Raw genomic sequence first — 23,447 nt, forward strand, 5'->3', positions numbered from 1 at the left:
TTAAACCATGAGAATGGCCACTGTAACTTTTTTAGATAGTGGGGTAATGGCTACTGAATTAAAGTACTTTTAGTTCTGTTCAGGCAGACTTCTTAGGCCTGGATAGCCCTTGCTTGGACTTTGTGATGTTAAAATGCTTAAAATTATCTGTGTTATTACATAACACATTTTAAGAGGACTCAGCTTCAAGATAATAACAGAATCAGTTAGCTGAACTGTCTCCTACTGTTCAGTAGATAATCTCTAGCTATATTCATGAGATGCTGCCTAATGCTTACAGTAAATATAAAATTATGCATTTTTGCATCCTTTCTCCAAACCGTGCAATCTGAGATGTTGCAAATATCAGTTCCTTTCTCTTCTGAGTGCTCTTGAGAAGTAAAATGATATCTGCACTCCCATTTCATGAATAAACTAAGTTACAGATAAAATGATTAGCCTGAGGACAGACAGTGAATTAGTGGAAGGGGAGACATCCTTGCCATAAAGTGTTGAGTGGTTTGAGATAAATGATCTAGCACTAATGAGATATCCCAGGTCCTGCCAACAGGCCAGCCACACAGCAGCCTGGAGTACAGTATATGCAGATTTTCTCCTGATAAGGGAAAGATCCTACCAAAGACAGTTTTATTTCATATGGACTGTGGTTCATCTTCTGGGCCTCAAAAGATGTGGGAGTCCTATGTAAAAAATGATGGCACATTTCAGTGGAAACTATAGGGTAATTTGTACAACGTAGCAGGAACAAGACCATAGAAGCAACCATTTGGCTTTTCCTGTTATTTAGAGTTGGAATTGCTGATGTCTAAGTCCTTTCTTCTTGGAGGTGCACAGTGATAGCAAGAAGGGGAATGGGTATGTGTCGTAGCATGGGACATTCTGATTTGACACAATGGAAAATGTTTCCTCCCAGGGGTGGTCAGGCACTGGAACAAGGTGTCTGGCAAGGTGTCTGTGGAGATGGTCAAAACTTGACCAGACATAACCCTGGACAACCTGGTACAACTGAGCCAGCTTTGAGCGGAGGATTGGACTACCTGACCTCTACATAGCCCTTCATGCCTAAATTATTCTTTGATTCCATGTAGTTATCTAAGCTTGGTGTTTTCTAAAAGCAAGGTTAAAAAAGAGTAGTTGTATGCAACTGAGGTGTGCTCTGTGTTACAGGTTAGTTATTTTATTTTAATTGTTCTTAAACTGTACTTTCCTCTTTGAAAGAGTTGGGAAATTTTAGTTTTCAAGCTTGGAATTAAAGCTTTATGGGTGCCTCTGATCAAAGTTGCAACATATGCTTTTATTACACAAGATCATGCATAGTCTGAAGAATTAAGACTTAGCACAAGGTTTTAGATTTGTCTCTTTGTTTTATTTGGTTTCCCAGAGACATTATCTAAACCAGAAGTGGTTACAATTCATGGTAAATTGAATACAAAAATATAAACAACTTTATCATTTCCACTGCCTCTGCAAAAACTGTGGATGTTAATTTTAAGTGGACTGACTAAGAAGTGAAGTCTGAGCAGATGGCTGTCATTAACTGCATGCCATATTTAGAAAATTAATGTTCATGTGTATGCAAATTAGTATATTATGTAATATTTCTTCATATAAATATGAAAAGGAATCGGGTTGAGGAAACATCACAGAAACATACTTTTTATACTTTTTTCCTTTTCTTTTCTCATATATATTTCAAAGAGTTGGTATTTTATGTATAGGCTTTTAGAGAGCTTAAACAATCACTAGTGGATGCACTGGTGTTAAGATGCATAAAGGCATACCATGCCATATTGCTTGTACAGTAGTTTTCTGTGGGTCTATAGTAACAGCCTGCAGACAATAGACTTCACGTGGATTAGGTATTATTTTTTTCTCCCTTTAGCAACAAAGCTGAATCATACATTTTATATGTCATGGGAAAAGGCATTATCTGAGCCCAATTGGTCAGTATCATGCTTTCTATTTTTTTTTCCATCAAAATGTCTCTCTGGACAGAATTTTACTCCACTGCACTGAAGAGGCAACATATTAGGCATAACGGTGCAAAACGTGTTTTAAGGGAGTAAAAAAGGACATGTAAGGTTGGTAAATTTAAACTTTTGTGTGGAAAACTGGCCAGAAGCCTAAAGACATAGGCAGCATGAGTGTGGTGTGTGTTTTCTGCTTGAATTTGAAACTGAAAATGACATCCAGTTGAGAAGTGGAGCTGGAGATGGCCACACACGGGTTGGGGCTACTGAGAGCAGCACTGTTGTGTTGGAACCTGATGGGTTAAGCCAGTAGGGCAGTAACCAAAACATACAATTTCATGTTGATAGGCTCTGGGATAACCAGACTGCTGTTTCACCTTGGCACACATCAGACTTTTCAGTTCTACTGGTCGTGTTATAGACCTAAACTGATAATCTTATCAGTACTCAATCAGAAAATGGTGTACTAATAAATATAGAAACACATATATTAATCCAGTGTGAATGTAAAATAAATGCATATATGTGGTTGCAAAATCATTTTCATTAGCATAGCCCTTAAATCTTTCTTCAATGAAAGCAGTGTATATCAATATTTATAATACTATTGTGGCTATTAAAGATGCCTAGTGATTTTTTTTTTCTCAGACAAATAATGCTTAATGTAAATTTTTTATAAGGCTTCTAAACAACATTATGCCTTAGTTCACTGCATATGATCGAAACCAAATTTATTATTTACAGTCCTTGGAGAGCTGAATAACTTTTTGCAATAGCCCCTTGCAGCACTGACAAAGACATTGATAGCATAAACATACTTGTGAATTTTGGGGGGTGTCCTGATTAGAAAGGTGGGCTCTCAAGTATATTTTTCTTCAGAAGACTTCAATTTTCAACTGATCCTAATTTCCATATTCTTCAAGCTTATTGCTATTATCTTGGTCCTTTTTTCCACAAGTTTCTTCTTAGACATACCAAAACTCATTCTCAAAGTAAGGTAGAACATTTTAATATTGGTATTTCAAAATAAACAGAATCAATTGAAGATTAGGAGTTTCATCTCACATTTTTTTCTCAAAATGTGAAGTATCATTCCAAAATAAAAAGTAGTGGTGCTTATGAGGAGTTATATCCCCTGTTCTTGCACTCCATATTACGTGGCATGTCTCTTTCTTCTTGCATGTCAAAGCACGGCTAGGTATCTGAATAAAACAATCTGCAAACAGCTAGTAAGCATCTTAAGGTATTTTAAAGTATGTTGTAACTTCAGGAGAATAATATCCAGAATGAAATAATGAACTGTAGCATACTTTAGGTTGGAAGGCATCTCTAGGGGATAACTGGCCCAGCCTCCCTTTCTGCACTGCAGCCAGGGCTAGTTCATGCTGGAGACTCAGGGTTTCCTCCAGGAGAAGTCTGACCATCTCCACAGAGGGAGATTTGATGGCCTCCCCTGCTTAAGGGCTGAATTGCTCTTACTTTGATGAATAATTTCTTTGTGTTCAATCAGACTTTCTCTTGCTGCAACTTGTGACTGTTGTCTCTTACCCCTCTACTACGCATCTCTGAGAAGAGCCTCCATCTGTCTTCGCAGTAATCCCTCTGAGGTAGTCGGTGACAGCAGTCAGTCACCTCCTTAGCTGTCTCTTCTCCGGACTGAGCAAGTCTAGCACCCTCGGCCACCCCTTACCCACCACACGCTTCAACCTTGTGCCTATTTCGTGGCTCTCCACCTGACCCTCTCCAGTTTCTCAAAATACCTCCTGTCACCAGGGGTCCCAAAACTGGGCAGAGTACTCCAGGTGGGACCTCATGTGTGTCATGGGCAACATCCATTTCCCTTGCTCTATGCTGACATTTCTGTGACGCAGCCCAGGGTGCAGTTGGTCACCTCTGATGCCAGTGCATGCTGCTGGCTCCTGTCAGCCTGCTGCCTCGTGGGACCCTCAGGCCTTTTCTGCAGGGCTGCTCTCCTGCCAGTCTGTCCCTGGTCAGTCCTGTGGTGTGGGCTTGTTCCTCTACAGGTGCGGGACTTTTCCTTTGTCTTCAGACTTCGGGGGTTCCTGCTGGTCCATTCCTTCACCTTTTCAAGGCCACATTTGGAGGGCCTTGCCCTCCATCATATGCTCAGGGACAACCTTCCTTTCCATCAGTCCCTAAATGGCTGAAATAAATTTCATGAACATTAGTTTAAATTGTCATTTTTTTCTTCTTTTTCTTTTTTTTTTTGGTATCAAAAATAATTTTACTGTACAAGTTCACGTGTCACATTCTCAGTTTTAACTGTATTTTGTTTTTTAACAGAGGAAATATGGAAATGAGATTCTGAGCACATTGTCTTTTTATAATAAAGCGTACTATGCTGTCAAAGATCCGTTTTGACTCATAATGCAGATTTTTAAAGAAAGATTGACAACTGATCCCCACGTAGACCTTTTGAGATTAACATTTTACAAGATTTACTTTGGAAATAAAATGTGTCTCAGTGCCATATAGATTCAACTGGCTCATGATTTACATAACGTCTGTTTTTACAGTGGCTGAAACAGGTATTCAGAAGTGTAAGTATTAACACTTAGAAATACCAATACAAACATTTTGAAGTCCTGGTCTCTCTCTTGTCTAGAAATTGTCTTCCAGGGAAAAACTTAATCTGAAGTACGACATACTGGTCACACTTGCCTCTTTTGTCCACTTTTTCACTCAGTTACCATAGTCAACATTTTGTGACCTTTTTAGGAATATCATACTGTATGTAGCTATTTGTAAGGAATTATATTTTAATCCTGTGTGAATGTAATTCGTGGGTTCCTAGTTCAGTCAAAAACAAAAATGCTGTGTCTGTGCAGAAAACAAACAAACAAACAAAAACAATAAAAAATCAACCTAAAAAAGGGATTTAGGATTGTGTTGTGGGATTACTGAATTATGTATAATTGGCCTACAGTAAATCCTGATATGAAGTGAATAGTATAATGATCTCTTCATCATATGGACTATTACAAAATTGAATAGATCCTAGGTGGATAAAAATCCAGGTCTGATTTTTTTTTAATGTATATTTTAAAAGATCTTTTCAGCAGTGTGTGCCAGTTCTTTGAAGTTTTATGTTATTTGAGGGTGGAGGTGGGGGTAGGCCACTCTTGTGAAAACAAGTATCAGTTTCCCACATGTGCTGCTACAAGATCACTATGGTTAGAGAACAAACTTCTATAGTGGTCAGAGAAAGCCATGAAATTAAACCACAGACAGAAGGGATGGCTCAAAAGTAGCTGAAGTCTATGGTATTTAAATGGTGTTCTGATTTGCTGAGCAGAACTGAAGTCTGAAAGGGTGTTCAAGCAGGACACAGAAGCTTGCCAAACTGAGATCTACTTCTCTTGGCCTTCTATTCTCAGTGCCACAAAAGGATTAAAACCAAAACAAAACAAAAAACCAACCACCAAAAAAAAAAAAAACAACCAACCAATCAAAAAAAAACAACTAATGAACATTCCGCTCTAGTTGAATAGGTAGAGAAATCACTTTGAAATCCAGATTTTCTTGGTTCATGTTTCATCTGTGAAGAATTACACACAAGGGAAGAAACATCAAACACAAGGTAATCCTTCATTTGCTTTTATCACACTGTTATCTTCTTAACTGCAATTGCAACACCCCTGCTATTTCAGTTCAGCTAAATTTACTCCATCAAGCATACACTTACCTGTCTATTTGCATTTCATACACTTTGCTTTATTCTTTTATTTCCATTCCATATTTGTAAACAGACATGCCAACAAATAGCTGAGAAAGCTTACTATTGCATTATACTGGAAAGCGATAGCAAGGAGTACTCTCTGTGAAGTCCATCCAGAAAAATACATTTGTGGAAAATCCTAGATGCAGCCTGCACTGTTAGTTGGGATGGCTTGCCTCTCTCAGTAGCCAAGTCCACTCCACAAACATATAATGCTTTTCCTCTTTTCTTTGAATCCACCATAGTTTTAAGCAGGCAGAATTTCCATCAAATAATGTGCACCTTAAAGCCTGAAAACAAAAAGGAGCCTTGAAATGTGTTTCTTATCTCTGGGGATCTAATTAATTTACTGATAACAGCAAGTGCCCTTACAGCCTGAGCTTGTTTCAAATATGTCACATCATTTTACTAAACAAGTTTTCTTTGTTACACCTGGTAGCCCCTTATAAATGAGCTGTGCATTCTCAGTTTTACTTATTTGAAAACACCTTTCTTTTTGTTTGGTTGGTATATCGATTTGTTCTTTATGGAAATTCAACTGCTATTCTGCTTAAGTAATGATCTTCATGAATGATGCACATTCAACTTCAAAAAGTACTTTATCACAGGAAAACTGAACCTCTCTTTGATTCTGAAAAGCAAGTTGGTGCCATCTTCTTTAGGATGTCAGCTGTCTGCTGACAAGTGACAAAGATAAGTTTCTTTCTTTACACCCTGGCACATTAGGGTAACATCTGCATACATCCTGTTAACTTTCCAAGAATAAACAAGGGAAAAGGTGGAGGAAAAAGTGCTGAGGACACTAAGCAGCAACCCTCTCTAGAAAGACATCAACTTGGAGACTAAGTATCTGTTTCAAGCCTCTTGGTTAAAACCAGTAGGAAGTATATCTTGAAAAAAAGCAAGAACCATAGCCATCTGAGTGTTGTATGAGTTGGTGCAGACAAAAACAATTTGGGGGGAAGTGTCGATCTGCTGGAGAGTAGGAAGGCCCTGCAGAGGGACCTGGAAAGGATGGGTCAATGGGCAGAAGCCAGTGGAATGAGGTTCAACGTGGCTAGATGCCGGGTCCTGCACTTTGGCCACAACAACCCCATGCAGAGCTACAGGCTTGGGGCAGAACGGCTGGGAAGCTGTGCATAGGAAAAGGATCTGGGGGTGTTGGTCGACGCTCACCTGAACATGAGCCAGCACTGTGACCAGGTGGCCAAGAAGGCCAACGGCATCCTGGCTTGTATCAGGCATAGTGTAGCCAGCAGGACCAGGGAGGTGATCATCCCACTGTCAGAGAAGCAGGAAAAAAATATGAAAGCCTGTGGGTTGAGATAAGGACAGTTTATTAGGACAGAAAATAAAGGAAAATAACAATGATGATAATAGTACTACTGCTACTAATGTGTACAAAACAAGCGATGCACGATGCAATTGCTCACCACCCGCTGACTGATTCCCAGCCTATCCCTGAGCAGCCAGTACCCCCACCTCCCTGTCCCCCTCCAGCCAGGCCCCCCATATTACTTGTTCAGCATGACGCCATATGGTATGGAATAACCCTTTGGCCAATTTGGGTCAGCTGTCCTGGGTCTGTCCCCTCCCAGTTCCTGCTGCACCCCTAGCCTGCCCGCTGGCAGGGCAGTGTGAGAAGCCGAAAAGTCCTTGGCTTGGTGTAAGCACTGCTCTGCAACAATTAAAACATCAGGGTGTCATCAACATTATTGTCATCCTAAATCCCAAACACAGCACCCTACCAGCTACTAGGAGGAAAATTAACTCTATCCTAGCCAAAATGAGGACAGCACAGTGCCCAGGCATGCCAGAAATCAACCAGACAGTGGCATGGGACATAGGCATGGAAGTGGACGGCCCCATGGTTTGGCACCCTGGCCTGAAGAAAAGCTTTGTGGGTCGAAGGCAACCCATTTGGCCAGTCCAGAGCATGGTGCCCAGGCATGCTTGTCAGCCAGAAGACAGCGTGCAGCCCATGGAGTTGAATCCACCATAAGATGTGGAGGTACCTCTGTCGATCTCTGAAGGTCAGCCATCCTACCTCCCCAGATGGAAAGGATATCCACAACCATGTGGAATGTGGCCTCTGTCCTATAACCGCCCGGGCCCTTGGAGCTGTGCAGTCCTCCAAGTGATGGTGGCAAAACACCCAGAACCAGCAGTAGGTCTAAGATCTTGCCACAGTCTCAACCTGTATTGGGACGAGATGATTGACTTACCCAAGATGGCATGGCTTTGGCAAGTCTGGGGTAAGACTGACACTTTGAAAAAGCAACTGGGGGAACAGAGGAGGCTTTCTTCGTTGCTTTTTTATTATTTTTGATGCATACTTTGCTACGCTCATCTGCACTTTTATCAGTTCAAGATCAGCTTCACACAAAATCAGCTTCACACAATAGGTTATGCCTGGACAACTGCTGGACTTTAGACAACTGTTGCTGGAAGTTACTCCTTTAAGCAGTAATAAGTGACTAAGAGCTAGGAGAAAGACACTGTGGTGCAGGTGAAAAGTGCCGTCACATTTTTGTTGTGGAAGCTTTCACAATAACAACTTTTGAATAATTACTCTTTGTGAAAATTTGCATGATTTGGGGTTTTCTTTCCCAAGAGCCTTCCTGATCCCACTGTAGGGTCACTCCCGAGGAATAAACATAGCTGTCAGAGTGGCATTCGCCTGAGAGGCTCAAGGCTCAACCTCCTGAGCTACTCATCCATGCGCCTTGTCACATCATCCCACCACGCACCTTCTGTGCTGGAGGTGCAGGGTGTCTCCACCTGTTGATGGGAAATCTACCCTTGCCAAGACAGCCACCTCCTCTGTGGCAGTGCACACCAAATAGCAGAATGCCCCAGTTGTGGCATCCAGAGAGATGCCACCCAGAGGTGGCATCTCTTCTGTACAGAGCCCCAAGGAAGATGATGGTGCATTGCACTCCTGCAGATGGTGTATCTAGACTGAGAAACCAAGGATTTGGGCTCTGGACAGAAGAGGGGGTACTGTGTCTGGCTGGGATGGAGTTAACTTTCCCCACAGCATCCCATACAGTGTTGTTCTCTGCACTTGTAGCTAGAACAGCTCTGGTATCACACCAATGTTTTGCCTATAGCTGAGCAGTGCTGGCTCAACATCAAGACTCCCTCCAACCCCCCAGAGCCAGTGGGCTGGGGGTGGGCAAGAGGTGGAGAGGCGACATCACCAGGGCAGCTGGCCTAAACTGACCAAAGGGGTACACTCAGCAATAAAAGGTGGGAAAGGGGAAGGAGAGGGGGAGCTCTCGTTATGAAGAGGTCTGTCCTCCCAAAGAATCACTACACTTATTGAGGCCCTCCTTTCCAGAATGTGGCCAGGCATCGCTCATTGGTGGGAAGTAGAGAATAATTTTTTCTTCTCTTTGTGCTTCTGCACAGTCTTTGCTTGCTTTTCCCCTCTTTCTTTTCCTCTTAATTAAATTATCTGATCTCAACCCATGAGCCTTTTTTTATTTTCAACATACTTTCGTCTTCCCCCTCTCTTCTTTTGAGGATGGGAAGTGAGAGTGAGGTTGTGGTGGAGTTTGGCTGCCCAGCTGGGTAAAACCACCACAGATAGGTCCTGAAGGAAAATGGTCTTGGAAAGAAGAAGGATCCTGGGATGAGGATGGGAAGATCCTGGAGTCAGGGACAGATCCTGGAGGTGAGGGAGGCCCATGCCAGGAGATGCTCCTGGACTTCAGTTGGTTTTGCCAAGCAGCTTGGCCATCAGTGGCTGGTGACAGCCAGCAGCCAGTTGAGCAGTAGCTGGATAGGAACCACCACCACCTTCTGCCCAACCTTCCTGTGTGGAAGGGCATTGAAGACCTAGCCAATGCTGCCCTGCCCAGGCAGCACATGAGGGAGGCTGTGGGGTAACTGGGCAGGGTGTAAATGCCCTGATCTCAGTGGTTCTCACGTAAAGCCTGGTTGGGCCCAGACCCACTCTGAGCAGTTTGCTGTGCAGGGCCTGTGACAGAAAGTGCCTTCGGGGTGGGATGATGGTGCTGATGGTTTATCAAACCTCAAGACCACAACAGACCTCACTGGGGACCCTCTGGCAATCCACAGTTCTGTTCTGCTTGAAGGACACGGAGCAGTTATAAGTCCATTACGGCTGGTTGGTGAGTTTCTGTTGCTTCATGCTGTCCAAGTCCTGACAGAAGTAGCACAACCTTTCCTCTGTTGTTGTTGTTGTTTTGCTTTCTTTTCTTTTCCTATACCTAGATGTAAATTTTAAGTAATGATAAGAAATTGTTGTACGTTAGCTATGTGGTTGGAGTTAAGGCTAGGAGTGATTATTGGTAATCTGAGGTTAACAGCTAGGAATTCACTCCCAAAACAAGCATTTTGCAATCATAAGAAAGTACGCTTTTAACACTAGGTGTTAAGTCTGAACACAACAAAGCTTGGAAATGCAAGCAGTTTCCAAACAATTTTAACTCTAACCTGTAATGTCACCATGAGAAAGAAAAAAAAATGATATCAAAAGTTGCCTTATTTGTCACAAGGACTGACAAGAACCAACAGTAAGTAGGGAGCTATGGACCTTGGATGATGACCACAGACAGAACTGAGCTGTCTGGGTATAGAAACACAGATGGAATTTGTCTGGAGATATAAATAAATGGGATAAGGATGGGCACACAGGTGCAGCAGTGATTCCTGAGTAAGCACATAGGCAGTGCCACACAAATGGGGACTAGCTCTCTGTTAGCTTCATTCTTTAACTGTGCACAACTGCTGAGCTACATGCCTTTTATTTGCATATAAACTAATAAACTCTTCATTAGGCTTATTGAGCATAAAGTCATGTGGGAGCATATAAACAAAATAGTACTTCCTTTCTTGGGCCTAATGTTTATAACCATGCTGAGTTCCCATTTCTTTAAAAAAAAAAAAAAGTAATATAATAATAATATATATATTAAAAAAAAAAAAAAGAAAAAGTAATACCTTAATCCTGTTGATATTTAGGGACTTCAAGAGGAATTTGAGGTGGGTCCCTAAGATGTGTAGACTCAATGTGTTACTCATTGCTGGGGCAGTTTTTAACTGTCGGAAGGCGCACATAAAAATCCATTTGTACTAGAGATGCTCATTTGTCTAGCAAGAATCTGAAGTTCACGGGTTTGAAATATTACTGGGAAATGTAGTATCTTTAAAGACATAGATAATATAGAAGCAAAATGTGGTCATGGAAAGAGAGAAGAGAAAAAGGCACACTGGCCACCTTCAGTGTTTTTGCAGCATGGAATTAGGTTCTGCTGCAAGATTTGTTATGGACTTGAGGCACACACACATCTGTTTAATCATTTAATTGTATCTGGAACAGCTGGAAAGAACATAAAAAATCCTGGCAAGTAGATAGCTTGCTTTTTTTCCCACCCTGCATCTTACAAGAATGAGTCGAGATTAAGCTAGTGGCAGCTCCTGGCAGTCAGAGCACATGTGCCCTAAGTGGAGCTTTCTGGCAAGGAGAGGACAGCACGCCTTCCTCAGAAGATGCAGAGCTCTCACCTCCTTCTTGCTCTCACAGCACCACTGCCTCCTCTGTCCTGCAGCCACACTTCTTGAAGGCCTTGCAGAGCGATGTGAAGCAAATTTAAAACAAGAGGTTCAGATAAAAAATAATATATTGAGTAAAATAAATAAGAGGGTCGGGGCTTGGAAGATTGGAAAGTTTTCCGGTGCTGTTCACACATGCCAAATTTCTGAACCTCTTGTTGGGGCAGCAGAACCATCAAGCTGAAAACAGGCAAGCCAGAGCCTTAGACAAGCCTTTGTCTCCCCTATGTTTGGGTGGTTAGGGACCAGCTCCATGATAGATCTTTTTTTCTGACTTCTGATTTATGATCCGTAGTTGCAAATTATATGGAAAATGCTTTGTCTAACACGATCAAAATTTTGCTCGGATGCAACACGTAATAATTTAGATCTCATAATTCTGTTTTAAAGACAACATAACGAACCCACCATTAACTTTCAATGGTATGAATGAATGTCTTGTTGAAATAACACAGTTGACCAAGCATACTGATTTTGTTCAGCCCCTGAAATATATATATTTATTTATATGTGTATTTTATATATATAGAAAACCTCCTTTAACCGTTTAGCAGAAATGGGAGTCCTTTTCTTCTTCCCCTGCTCCTTAGGGAACCTGACAGTGCCCAAAAAGTGGCATATTAATCTGCTTTTGTTCACACTTGAGGACAGAAAACACAAATTCTTTTATTCATGTAGTAAATCTTCCTAGCAATGTGTTACCATTTTTTGGTTGTTAATCAATGAGACTGATATCATAGTAAAATGACAAGAAACTTCACTACATTATTAAAAAGCACACTGAGGCATTTATTCATGATTCTGTAAACTTTGCTTGGAAACCTGAGGTGTAAGCAAGTTCTTCAGCATCCTCGAGGAACCTGCTCTTCTCCTGTGTGAAGGAAGCTAGTATTAATGTGTCAGCTAGTGTTTACTCAAGACTCAACATTCCTTACTTTCTGCTTGCTGGATGTCAATTTTGTTTTGTTGTTTCAATTACCAGGTGTGTATGCAATATAGACTGCAGTGGATACAGTTTTAATCCTGTCTGTGCTTCTGATGGAAGTTCATATAACAATCCATGCTTTGTTAGAGAAGCATCCTGTCTGAGGCAAGAACAGATCGACATCAGGCATCTTGGACACTGCTCAGGTAGGTTTAATCTTCTTTCTCTGATAAACATAAATTCTGACATAAATAAGCTTGGTAGAGCTTTTCCATTTTAAATTAGAACTCACTGATCCAGCTAGCAGCGAATCGTATTTTAGTTTTTCTCGCTATCAGTGAACTCCCCACCTGTATTTTAGTTTTCCCCATGTAGATGTATGTTTACACTACATATATACGATGTGGTATATTTATGTTAACTTTTCCTTCCTTTGGCTGCTGTTACTTGAAAAGACAGCAAAAGGTCTTAGGAGAACCTATGCAATAGCCTTACAGGAGGGGTTAGTAAGAAGCAGGAGAGAAAAGGGAATGTGATATGAGGGAAATGCTCACTGTTGCTGCTGGGGCTGTACAATGTACTTCCAAGGTGAGTAAAGTCAGGCCCCAATTGCACGACTACTTACTCGCTTCCTTTTCCAGTGTTGGAAAGGCCCACTGAAACCCTTAGACTGCTACCCTGTGTGTTGTTGATCATGTTGAGGACTCTTCCATTTTGGGGTCTTGGGTTCAGCCAGACCAAGGCAATCGCATTTAGGACATCTCATAGAAACAACAAGATTCTACCATCCTTTTGCTGGCTACCTCTAGATCTGTAACTCAGATGGTTAAAAAAAAAAAAAAAAAAAAAAGGTCTCTGAACCAAAATAAGCTAGCCTCAATACCATGGAAGAGATTTTGTTCAAAACCTACAGGCTGAGGTGTGCCCTGTATTGGTCTAGAGGCTGGGGTTGTTGACTCTACTTGATACTGTCCTGGTTGTATGTGTGGAAGGACTATGTCTGCTTCTATTGCAGTTAAAATACTTCTTTGACTATTATTTTGACTTCTTAATGACATGTATGCAGTGGTCTGGAAATAAGCCTTTCCTAATACCTATCCATGCATTTATTTATCATCCAGAAGCAGACGACACAAACGCAGTTGGAAAGAAAGACGACGGCATGCAGTATCGGCCAGAGGTGAAAGGTATCGTGTTGGCTTTGTGCTGTTTGGTTACAGTTTCACAAGATGAGAAAAGACAGCGTGAAGGTCCCTTCTTGTCTGCCTTACAGCTTTGATTTCTGTAACCAAGACAGACGCGTGAACAGCTTTTTTCTTGCAGCACTGTCATTGCAAGGCTGGCAAGAAGGAGATATGTGGGATTTGTGAATTTTGCCTGCTGTATTCCTCTAAGATGCTCGGCTGCTCACCACCCCTACTCGGCAGTCACAGGATTAGACCCCTGCCAAGTGCTGTGAAAATGCCTTTACTGCAAGATGCCAGGCTGTGACATTCCTGATGAAATGACACAACCCCCCTGTGACCCTACATCTTCTGAAAACTTCTGAAAAAAAAAAACACAAAACTGGCAGATTCTGTATTTGTTTGGTCATCTTAGTATCTTTCATGTAAATCAAGATGCTAAATTACATTGGTTAAATATGTTTTACCTCTATGAATTAATTTCTTAGGATAAACAAAATAAGACAGAGTTTTGCTTTCTGCTCAGTTATTTTACATGTTAGCACCTCCTTTGTGTCAGGGGCATTCTCAGAGTAAATATGCCTTTGCATATCATGGCTATAGCTCAAAGTGTTGCTGGCCAGGACAAAACACCTCTGTCTCTCTCAAGTTATCGCCAAAGAGCAGATCTGCATAGGTACTAACCTTGCCTCCACCCTCTTCTCTCACAAATAACACTGTTACCTTCTCTGTTAGTGCTGGCCTTTAATTTTTTGTCTCATTATACTTGCTTTGCACTCCCATGGCCTTGCAGAGTAAATCCATTCAGCCATGGCTTTAGACTTTCCATGTGTTCTTCCTGAAAACCCATTCATTGCCAAAAAGCCCTGTGCATTTTTCCTTTTTCACAAATTCTCTTATTTTCACTCCATATTATTACCAGCTGGAATGATGTAATGTCGATTTTCACTTATATTGTGAAAGCGTAAAAGGCACTGAGTAGAATATACATCTTATTATGTGATTAATGAAGCACAGTCTTTGGGTCCTATCTGGAAGAAGTTACAGCCTTTTATTCACTGCATATAAATTGTCCTTGAAATCTAGTAAGTAGGAAGAGCATTGGATATAGTTTATGCAGTCTCATGTTCAGCAAATGATGTGCATAAAGGGAGCACATCATGAAAAAAAATTGTTTTGAATATTTTTTTATGTGGTAGTCAAGTCTTTTTAGACAGTGAGAGCCTGAAATGAAGTACTTTGAATGTCTTTTTCTTCCAGGATAAGAGAACAGGCCACTCTTCTATCCATTTGCTTTTGCTTCAAAGTACTGCCTGTTACTCTTGTCAAACCCTCTCCTCTGAATGTACAGTATCTCTTAGTTCTGAGAACCATGGACAGGGCTGTCTCCTTCTCCTGCAGTACGAGAATCTACATAAAGATACATCGGAAATATCTCTCTTCCCTGACTCAGCTGGACTGCTGTTTTTGTCCTGCCAAGACGGGCATCAGAGTTTCAGTTTCTGTGCATGCCTCTTCCTTCTGGTGAAACATCTGAACTTTTGTATCTGATCACTCTTTCAATATCTCTCACTTTGAAGCAGTCTGGCTGGCTCTCAGGTTAAAAATTGATTCCCATAGATGAGTGGCTAAATGTCTATCTTATTCTAGGAATCACCTCCTGCATTTGACATCATCTCTTTGCTTAGCATACATTTGGGTGTGCTGATTTGGGTGGCTGTGGCTACCTGGCCACCTTCCAGGGGACGCATCTGTCACTGGGCCCCATGTTCTGCATTCATGTATACATTAAAAACAGACACGGAGCAGCCATCTGGACAGGACTAATATAATTGTATGTACCTTATTACTAGCCTCTGACTGGGACAGATACAACAGTAATTAGCTGCTTGGAGGAGGAGAGAGGCAACAGTTTTGGGATGAACCAGTGTTCTCCTCTTGGACATACCGCAATGTAATCTATTCCAACAGGGAAATATCAGATATATTGTCATGTCCTTCCCTTGCATCAAGTCTTCTGTATCTTTGAAGCATAGCTTGAACCAACAGGCTTCCTTATATCTGAAACCTCTCATATTTAGATTTTTTATTTTTTTCCTGGAACAAATCGGAAAATATTCCATAAAATATTCAGAGGAAACCTAAAACAACAGTATGCCTTTTTATTTTTTATCTTTTTCTGCGTAAATACATTCTCTTTCTTTCTAGTGTTATTTGGATTACCTGCAAATGTATAAGAGAGTTCTTCTTCACACTCCCTTTTTGCTTTGCACCTGCAGTTCATTATAATCTTGTATTTGTGGTGCCATAGTCTATTGCCATGGAAATGAGAATAATTCCACAATTACATCCAAAACTTTAGATCCCAGCACTTTAGAGAAGTTCATTATGAAATTTCAAGTTCTGTATTTAGGACTTCTTTACAGAACAATGTGGGGGGAAATGGTTGAAAATGTATGCAGCTTTAGATAATTTTAGCCATGTGACAGATGTACAGCAGGCCTTGGTGCAGAAGGGACTGTCTTCCTCTGCTGGGCTGCCTTGGCCAGCAGCTAAACACCCACCAGCTGCTCATTGACCCTCTCCCTCCCTCAGCAGGATGTCGGAGAGAACTGGAAGAGCACAAGTGAGAAAAACACATTGCTCAAGGTAAAAACAGTTTAATAAAAGAGACTAAAAAAAAAAAAAAAGAGAGAGAGAGAAACAAGTGATGCAAAGGCCATCACTCACAACATCCCACCAGCTGACTGATGCCCAACCAGTCTGTGAACAACTGCTACCTTGGGAAGACCAAAACCCCAGTTTCTATTGCAGAGCACGATGGCATCCATGTCATATGGTACAAAATACCCCTTTGGTCAATTTGGGTCAGCTGTCCTGGCTGTGTCCCCTCCAAGGCTCTTGTCCACGCCCAGGTTACTCAAGGGGAGTGGAGGGCAGAGTAGGAAGAAGAGAAGGCCTTTCAGTTGCACAAACCCCCTGCAGCAACAGCCAACACACTGTTGTGTTATCAACACTGCTTCAGCCACTAATCCAGAACGAAGCACCACAGGGGCTGCCGTGAAGAAAGTTAACGCCTTCATAGTCAGACCCAATATGTTTCCCAACAGAATGAGTATTTTAAGCTCATTGCATTATTTTGAGGTTCCCTCTTTGTAAACACACTTCCCTAGGAAGACAGCTGTAATATGTTCAATTTCAGCTGTAACAGCTGGTGATACCAGTCAGAACAGGGCTTTATCTGGTTGTTTTCTACCCAGTAAAGATACTTCATTCTAAACCTTCAGGTCTTTTCCCTCTGTTTAGACATGGGAGTAGGCTTTATGTGCTTATCTATTAGCTCTTTGCTACAATGCCACTGACAACTTCTGCTGATCATCCTGCATCGGGTTGTTTCTGTCATGAATATTTTTCTCCTTTCAAGAAACCTGACAAAAAAAGCAATTTCTGATGTCTCTGAGGATCATTTTTCAGTGTGATGCATTCTACCAAATCTCTGCAGGTGTCTCCGAAACTTCACCCTTAAGACTTTGCTTCATTATTCTGTATTTAGTTATTGACAATGAGCTTTTAAGGACATTTCTCAGCTATTCTTGGTTGAGATTTTTTAATAAATATCACACACCATTTCTAATTTTTTATGTATCTTTCCTTTTAAGATGCCAGTGATCAAAGAGAAGACATTTATGTTGGAAACCACATACCTTGTTCAGAAAGCTTCAATGGCTACTGTATACACGGAAAATGTGAATTCATTTATTCCACTCAGAAGGCTTCCTGCCGGTAAGTCTTGAATGCCTACAAAATATGCTTGAAATTGCTATAATGCTTAATCAAAATGCTCTCTAGACATAATTACAGCATGTATCAGTTTGCAGTTATCTAAGCAGGGGCACAGAAGCCACATGCCTGTGCTGTGGGCAGCACACAGCTGCAGCAGTTGTGCGGAAGACAGCACTCAGGAAGGGTTTGGCCACTCAGGTGCAGGTAGTCAGAAGCTGAATCTCTCTGAGGCCTTAGTGTTGGCTTCTTATTTTTAACCCTAAATCAAGAAAAAAAAAAAAAAGAAGGAAAAACAGCAACAATAAACACTGCCTTGCATGGCTTTCCTGGATGACTGCAATTTCCTCATTGACCTCTCAGTCTGTTCTTGTGCTAGCTATACATTTTATTGCTCTTGGCATAAACACTCTGGAGTATCAGTATTTTTAATATTTTTTGCCTTTTTCACAATAATATGTTTTATGTAGAGAGTATAAAATTACAAATATTCTTTAGCCCGCATTTCTTGTGTAGAGTATAATCTAGCAGCTTAGTATTAAGCCACTGTTTCTCAAGAAATGAGAATTTTCCATTTTATCTCCTTAGCTCCTGAGTAATTTTTTTTTTTTAATTTCACCAAGTTCTACCTCTTTGTTCTTTTTAAAAATTAAAAAAATATATATTTAAAAAATATTAACAGAAAAAGGCTGCATTGTAATAACATGTAGTGCGTTACTTGTCAGGAGGTTTCACTTGCAAGCTTGAACTTCCAAATTAATGTGGCTGAAGATGCTATAAGTCTTTGCTATCCTTTGCTTTGGAAACTTCAGCTGTAAATCCATTAGATCCTCTCACATTTTCTCCCCTGATCTTTATCGAGCAAGTATAGTTAGTTTTTTTTTTCCTCTGCCAAGATTTAACAGTTTTCAGACTGACCGGAAATCAGGAAGCCCAAAAAGAAGATCCTGTACGGTTGTTGACTTAGCCATTTGAAACTTGTATTTCACTTTTCCCACCAGAAGACTTTTCTTGTTTATTTTCAGCTTTCTGATAGGACTGTATTTCCTTTCTTTGGCCAAAATCAAGAGAGGCCAACACACCTTTGTTTCTCTTGGGAAACAAGGTACATCCCAGACATCATCTTGGTGGGCTTGAGGCAGCAGTATTTGAGTACAGTAATCTTTTGATGCAGAGCTGTGTTTAACACAATTTCTTATGGATTTGTCCTCAACATTTTCAAATTGGAGGTACTTCAAGGAAATCATTCCTGGCTGAATTAACAGTTTTTTTTCTGTTTTTTGTTTTTTTTTTATTTCCCAAATGTGTTTTTTTTTCCTGATTAGTTCTATCATAAATAGCCATTTATTTGTTTGTGATTCAATTACTAGTCTATCAATTAAATATTTATTATTAATTTAAGGTACGGATAGTTAACATTTTAATGAATTTAATTAATATACTGTCTCTTTAAATTCTACTTTATAATTAAATTTACTATTACTACCTTCAGTTATTTATATAAACAGCTTATTATTTAAGCCTGAACAGTCTCGGCACTGGACCCAGCACAACAAACCACACAGGATTCCAGCCAAGAAATTCTGACTGTCAGTTCTAGACCCTAAGTACCAGATCTCCTTTGGACTTTTTTGGCTATTTAAATACTTGTGTTCTTATACTTGTATGTGTGCTTTTTACTGGAGCAGTGAGTTATTAAGGAAATAAGATTTCTTTCAGACGGTCAGCAATCTACCACAGAAACCAAGTGCTTCTAACAAAGAAAAAAGCTCTCTTTCTAGATAAGGAAAATATAATGATGAATGCCAAGGGCAGATTGTTATTTTTAAATGCATTGCATTCTCATGCACATCTAACTTATACACTGTTTAATTTGGTCCTCATTTCCAGGGAGTGGCATATGTGGTGTATCAGATGACCTACAAAACTGCAAAAAATACCTGTGCAGAGCAAATTTTGACTTGCAGTTTCACTGAGGACAATGCATCTCCATGCTCATTGTACAGCAGCCCTATAGAACTGCCAGCAGGCGGGTAATAGGAAGGCTTTGTAGTAGCTAATTGCACAATATTTAGTTTAGCAGCTTTTGCACAGCTGGGATCTGGTCTATCTCCTGCTGCCTCCTTTGTGCAGTACAGTTCTGCCCTGTATTTGCATCAGGCTGCGTCAGGAAGGTATAGTTCATCCCTGGCAAAGAATTCTAATCTTCATTATGCTAACTCCATTAATTGACTGATCAGCATACTTTGATGAATCCTTGCTGACCTCTGTCTATCATGCTATATATTAATGCCTTAAAATCTGTTCTGCCCATTTACCAGGCAGCTTAAACTATTGCATAGTACTTCCCCCCACTACCAACATAGTTCTTAACACAAGCACTTCTGCTTTGCAGGAATTCAATAGTCCTGAATATCCATTCAATATTTCTCAGAAATAATTTCCTGTCACTTCAGTGTTTCTGAGGAAATGTATTTGAATTACTTGTGCTTCCTCTGCTTTGTTTTGTCTCCTGTGCTTTAAAGCAATTCTCACATTGATCACACTTCGGCTGTTATCTTCTTTAATGAAAATAAAAGCAAAGTAACAAAGCAGAATTCTTCACTTGCATGAAGTCTGCTTTTTTATTGTTTCTCCTTGGACAGAATCATAGAATTGTTTGGGTTGAAAAGGACCTCAAAGACCATCCATTTGCAATCACCCTGCCATAGGCATGAATGCCACCCACTAGACCAGGTTGCCCAAAGCCCCATGCAACCTGGCCTTGAACACCTCCAGGGACGGAACATCCACAGCCTCTCTGGGCAACTTGTGCCAGTGCCTCACCACCCTCTGAGTAAAGAATTTCTTCATAATATCTGATTTAATCTACCCTCTTTTAGTTTAAAAGTCATTCCCCTTTGTCCGATCCCTACTCTCCCTGACACAGAGTCCCTCCCCAGCTTTCCTGTAGGCCCCCTTTAGGCACTGGAATATAAGGCACTGCTATAAGGTCTCCCCAGAGCCTTTTCTTCTCTAGGCTAAATTACCTCAACTCCCTCAGCCTGTCTTCACAGGAGAGGTGCTCCAGCCCTTTAATCTTCTTTGTGGCCCTCCTCTGGACTTGTTTTGATAGGTCCATGTCCTCCTTGTGCTGGGGACCCCAGAGCTGAACGCAGGACTCCAGGTGGGGTCTCAGGAGAGCAGAATAGAGGAGGAGAATCACCTCCCTCACCCTGCTGGCCACATTGCTTTTGATGCAGCCCAGGATTTGTTTGGCTTTCTGGGCTGTAAGCACACATTGCAGGCTCATGTTGAGCTTCTCATCAACCAACACCTCCAGGTCCTTCTCCTCAGGGCTGCTCTCAATCCATTCTCCACCCAGCCTGTATTTCTGCTTGGGATTGCCCCGGCCCAGGTACAGGACCTTGCACTTGGCCTTGTTGAACCTCATCATGTTCGCACAGGCCCACCTCTCAAGCCTGCCCAGGTCCCTCTGGATGCCATCCCTTCCCTCCAGCGTGTCAACGGCATCACACAGCTTGGTGCCATCAGCAAACTTGCTGAGGGTGCACTCAATCCCACTGTCCATGTTACTGTATGCTAGCATACATTTTTTCTCGATTCCTGTCCTAGCAATTGCCAAGCTTGCTTACGGTAAATTGGGGCTTTTATTTAATAACTCTGCTTTTACTGGAACTTGCTTCATGTTTGAACCTAAACATCTCACATAGCAGCTTATGGCTGGAGAAAGTAAAGTCACAAGATTACGAACATGAAAACCCCAACAGTTATTCCTGCATGCAAAGGGAGATTAGAAGTTGCCTAAGCAGCTGTAGGAAGGTCTGGGGAGTAATTTTGTCCCTCCAAACAGAATTAACTCCTACTCTAGCACAAAGCTTTTGGATGGGTGAGACCGATTCTGCATTGCTTTCAGACTTCTCTGATCCAGATTACAAAAGAAGTGTTTTTGTGTCTGTGGCAGTAGTTCTTTTCTTTCTGCTGTAGAGCTGGAGGCCAACTGTATGATTCAGTTGTCCTTAATGATGAGTTCACACCAGTTGGTTTTAAAGGATAGCTGTACAAGGAACTTGCTACTCCTGTGCTTGTAAGCAAGCCTTTAAAACAAGCAGTCACAGGTTTGTACTTCTACATGAAAGGTGAGGGTTTTCATTAGTTCTCCCTACCCAAACTGGTAAGAGGAGAAAAGATTAAAAGCTTTTGTTCAGAGATGTGAGCAGTAGCCCTTGGTTCGGCAGGCTACAGCACTTGTTGGGGTAGCTGGGGTAGCTCTTGCCTTTCCTTGCTGTGCATTAGCCTTTCTCTGCTTGCAACACGAATTGTTCCAGAGCACTTTTTCACTGTCACCTTCACCACTGGCACATCTTGCTCGCCCTGCACACATGCGTTGCCATTGGGAGCAGCCTCTGCTAAGTTTCTCATTGAGCTCTCTGCTGGTTTGCTCAGGCAAGATACCATTTACAGCAGCTCCTCTTCTGTCTCCTGCCATTCCTCCCCTACCCCTAACCAATTTTTATGCAGTCTTCCATGAATTCTCACATAAGCAGTTGTGGGTTATTGGGTTTTCTCCCATTAGTGTCCTGCAAGGGAGCTCGGTTTCCCCTGAGGGAACTGTGCAAGCCATCTGGATGAGCTGGCCAGCTGTGAGTCTCCTTGACTTTTCTTTGCAGTCAGCAAGGGGGATAACCTGACCTCTGTGAAGCACATTTACCCTGAAATTCTTGGTGGCTCAGGGTAGGAGGTAGGTAGTGTAGAGAAAAATTGGAAAAGACTTTAGTTCAGGGACAAGGCAGGAGGGGTCTTGATACTGATCTTTTCCAATAGGTTTTGTAGGATTCCACGTCCAAAGGCTGCAGCTTGAAGAAGCATCGTCCTTTTCCCCCAGTTTCAAAGATTTTCTTCCTTCTTTCACTCCTTGCTCATATTGACATTGCTGCTGAGTTCCCTGAGCATACTGCTTTGCTCCATCTAGTCAGTTTACTTGTCTCATCTAATTGCTTTATTCTTCCTAAATGTTGCCCAATCTAACAACCATCCCACATACTTCTTTTGCCAAACTACGGCCTTTATCATGCAGGTGTGTCTTCAGAGAGGGCCACTGATAACCTTATCCAGGAGAGAAGAGACTCCCCTTTCTGTCTCTCCTCTTGCCCCAGAAATCCAAACCATTCTCCAGCACAAGTGTTACTGCACCTCCACCTTCTCACTAGCTCTTTTCCAACCACAATCCAAATCCATCCATTTGTTCACAGAGCAGGCAGAATCTCAGCTCTTCTGTGTGGCTGTGCTCTCTAAATTTCATTTTAGGCTTCAGAAAGTGATACGTCCTGAGCCACTGCAGCAGCAGTGATGGCACCAAAGAGGGTGTTTCTCTCCTCTGTCACTGCCGTGATTACTGGGCTTTTTCATCCCACAGCTTGGACTCCTTATTTCATCTGCAAAATGACTGGGCTGCTGCCAAATTACATACGCCATAAAATATTGCTTTTGTTTTTCAGGTGTGAATCAGGATATACTGGACAGCACTGTGAAAAGACAGACTTTAGTATTCTTTATGTTGTCCCAAGTAGACAAAAGCTTACGCATGTCCTTATTGCAGCAATAATTGGAGCTGTACAGATTGCCATTATAGTTGCAATTGTCATGTGCATAACAAGGTAGGTAAATACCAAAACAGTGTAAAATTATGCATTGTATGTAAATGCTTTTTCTGTAGTTAAATCTTTTCCTTCTTGAATTTTTATGTGCATAAACATATATTCTAAAATACCCGAGTAAAAGAAACCTATTGCCATTTTTGTCACAAAACACACGTTAATTTAAATTCACAAACCACCAGTGACCTGTCTGAATCCCCAGAACAGCTACCCAGCAGAACAGGTCAGCCTTGAAACATATTCAAAAGGTCAGCTACTGTGTTAGACCTTCATGGAGTTATTCAAGCATTGATGATATCTTATAGAAGATATGGTTCCCCCTCCCGCCCAGTGAAACCAGAGAGGTTGACACATTGCTGTTCCCTGCAGTACAGCTGTAAATGGTGTTACACAGGGAGAGAAGTCTCCCTCACACCATATATGCTTCCTGAAAATCAATGTGCAGCAAGTGCCTTTTTTAGGCACTCTCCATGGGAACCTATTTTATGAAATGTGAAGATGCATAAGCACAGAGTTTAAGTTTCTGGGTTGTCTCAGGGTCTCGCTCTGTGTGAAAACTGAGATACGAGTCATGGATTCATTTTGATGAAAAGGGATTCAGTCTGCTCA

The 23,447-nt window shown here is 41.4% G+C and overlaps 1 protein-coding gene across 1 annotated transcript in view; it reads left to right on the top strand.

Moving 5' to 3' along the window:
* TMEFF1 (transmembrane protein with EGF like and two follistatin like domains 1) overlaps positions 1-23,447 on the top strand; it is a 121,813-nt gene that overhangs the window by 96,162 nt on the left and 2,204 nt on the right. The window contains exons 6-9 of the mRNA XM_035550536.2: positions 12,275-12,423; positions 13,339-13,404; positions 17,061-17,184; positions 22,680-22,838. Of these exons, the coding sequence (XP_035406429.1) occupies positions 12,275-12,423; positions 13,339-13,404; positions 17,061-17,184; positions 22,680-22,838 (498 nt within the window). The remainder of the gene's footprint in view (positions 1-12,274; positions 12,424-13,338; positions 13,405-17,060; positions 17,185-22,679; positions 22,839-23,447) is intronic.

The sequence above is a fragment of the Cygnus atratus genome, chromosome 2 (assembly GCF_013377495.2).
Source record: "Cygnus atratus isolate AKBS03 ecotype Queensland, Australia chromosome 2, CAtr_DNAZoo_HiC_assembly, whole genome shotgun sequence".
NCBI classification, from domain to species: Eukaryota; Metazoa; Chordata; class Aves; order Anseriformes; family Anatidae; genus Cygnus; species Cygnus atratus.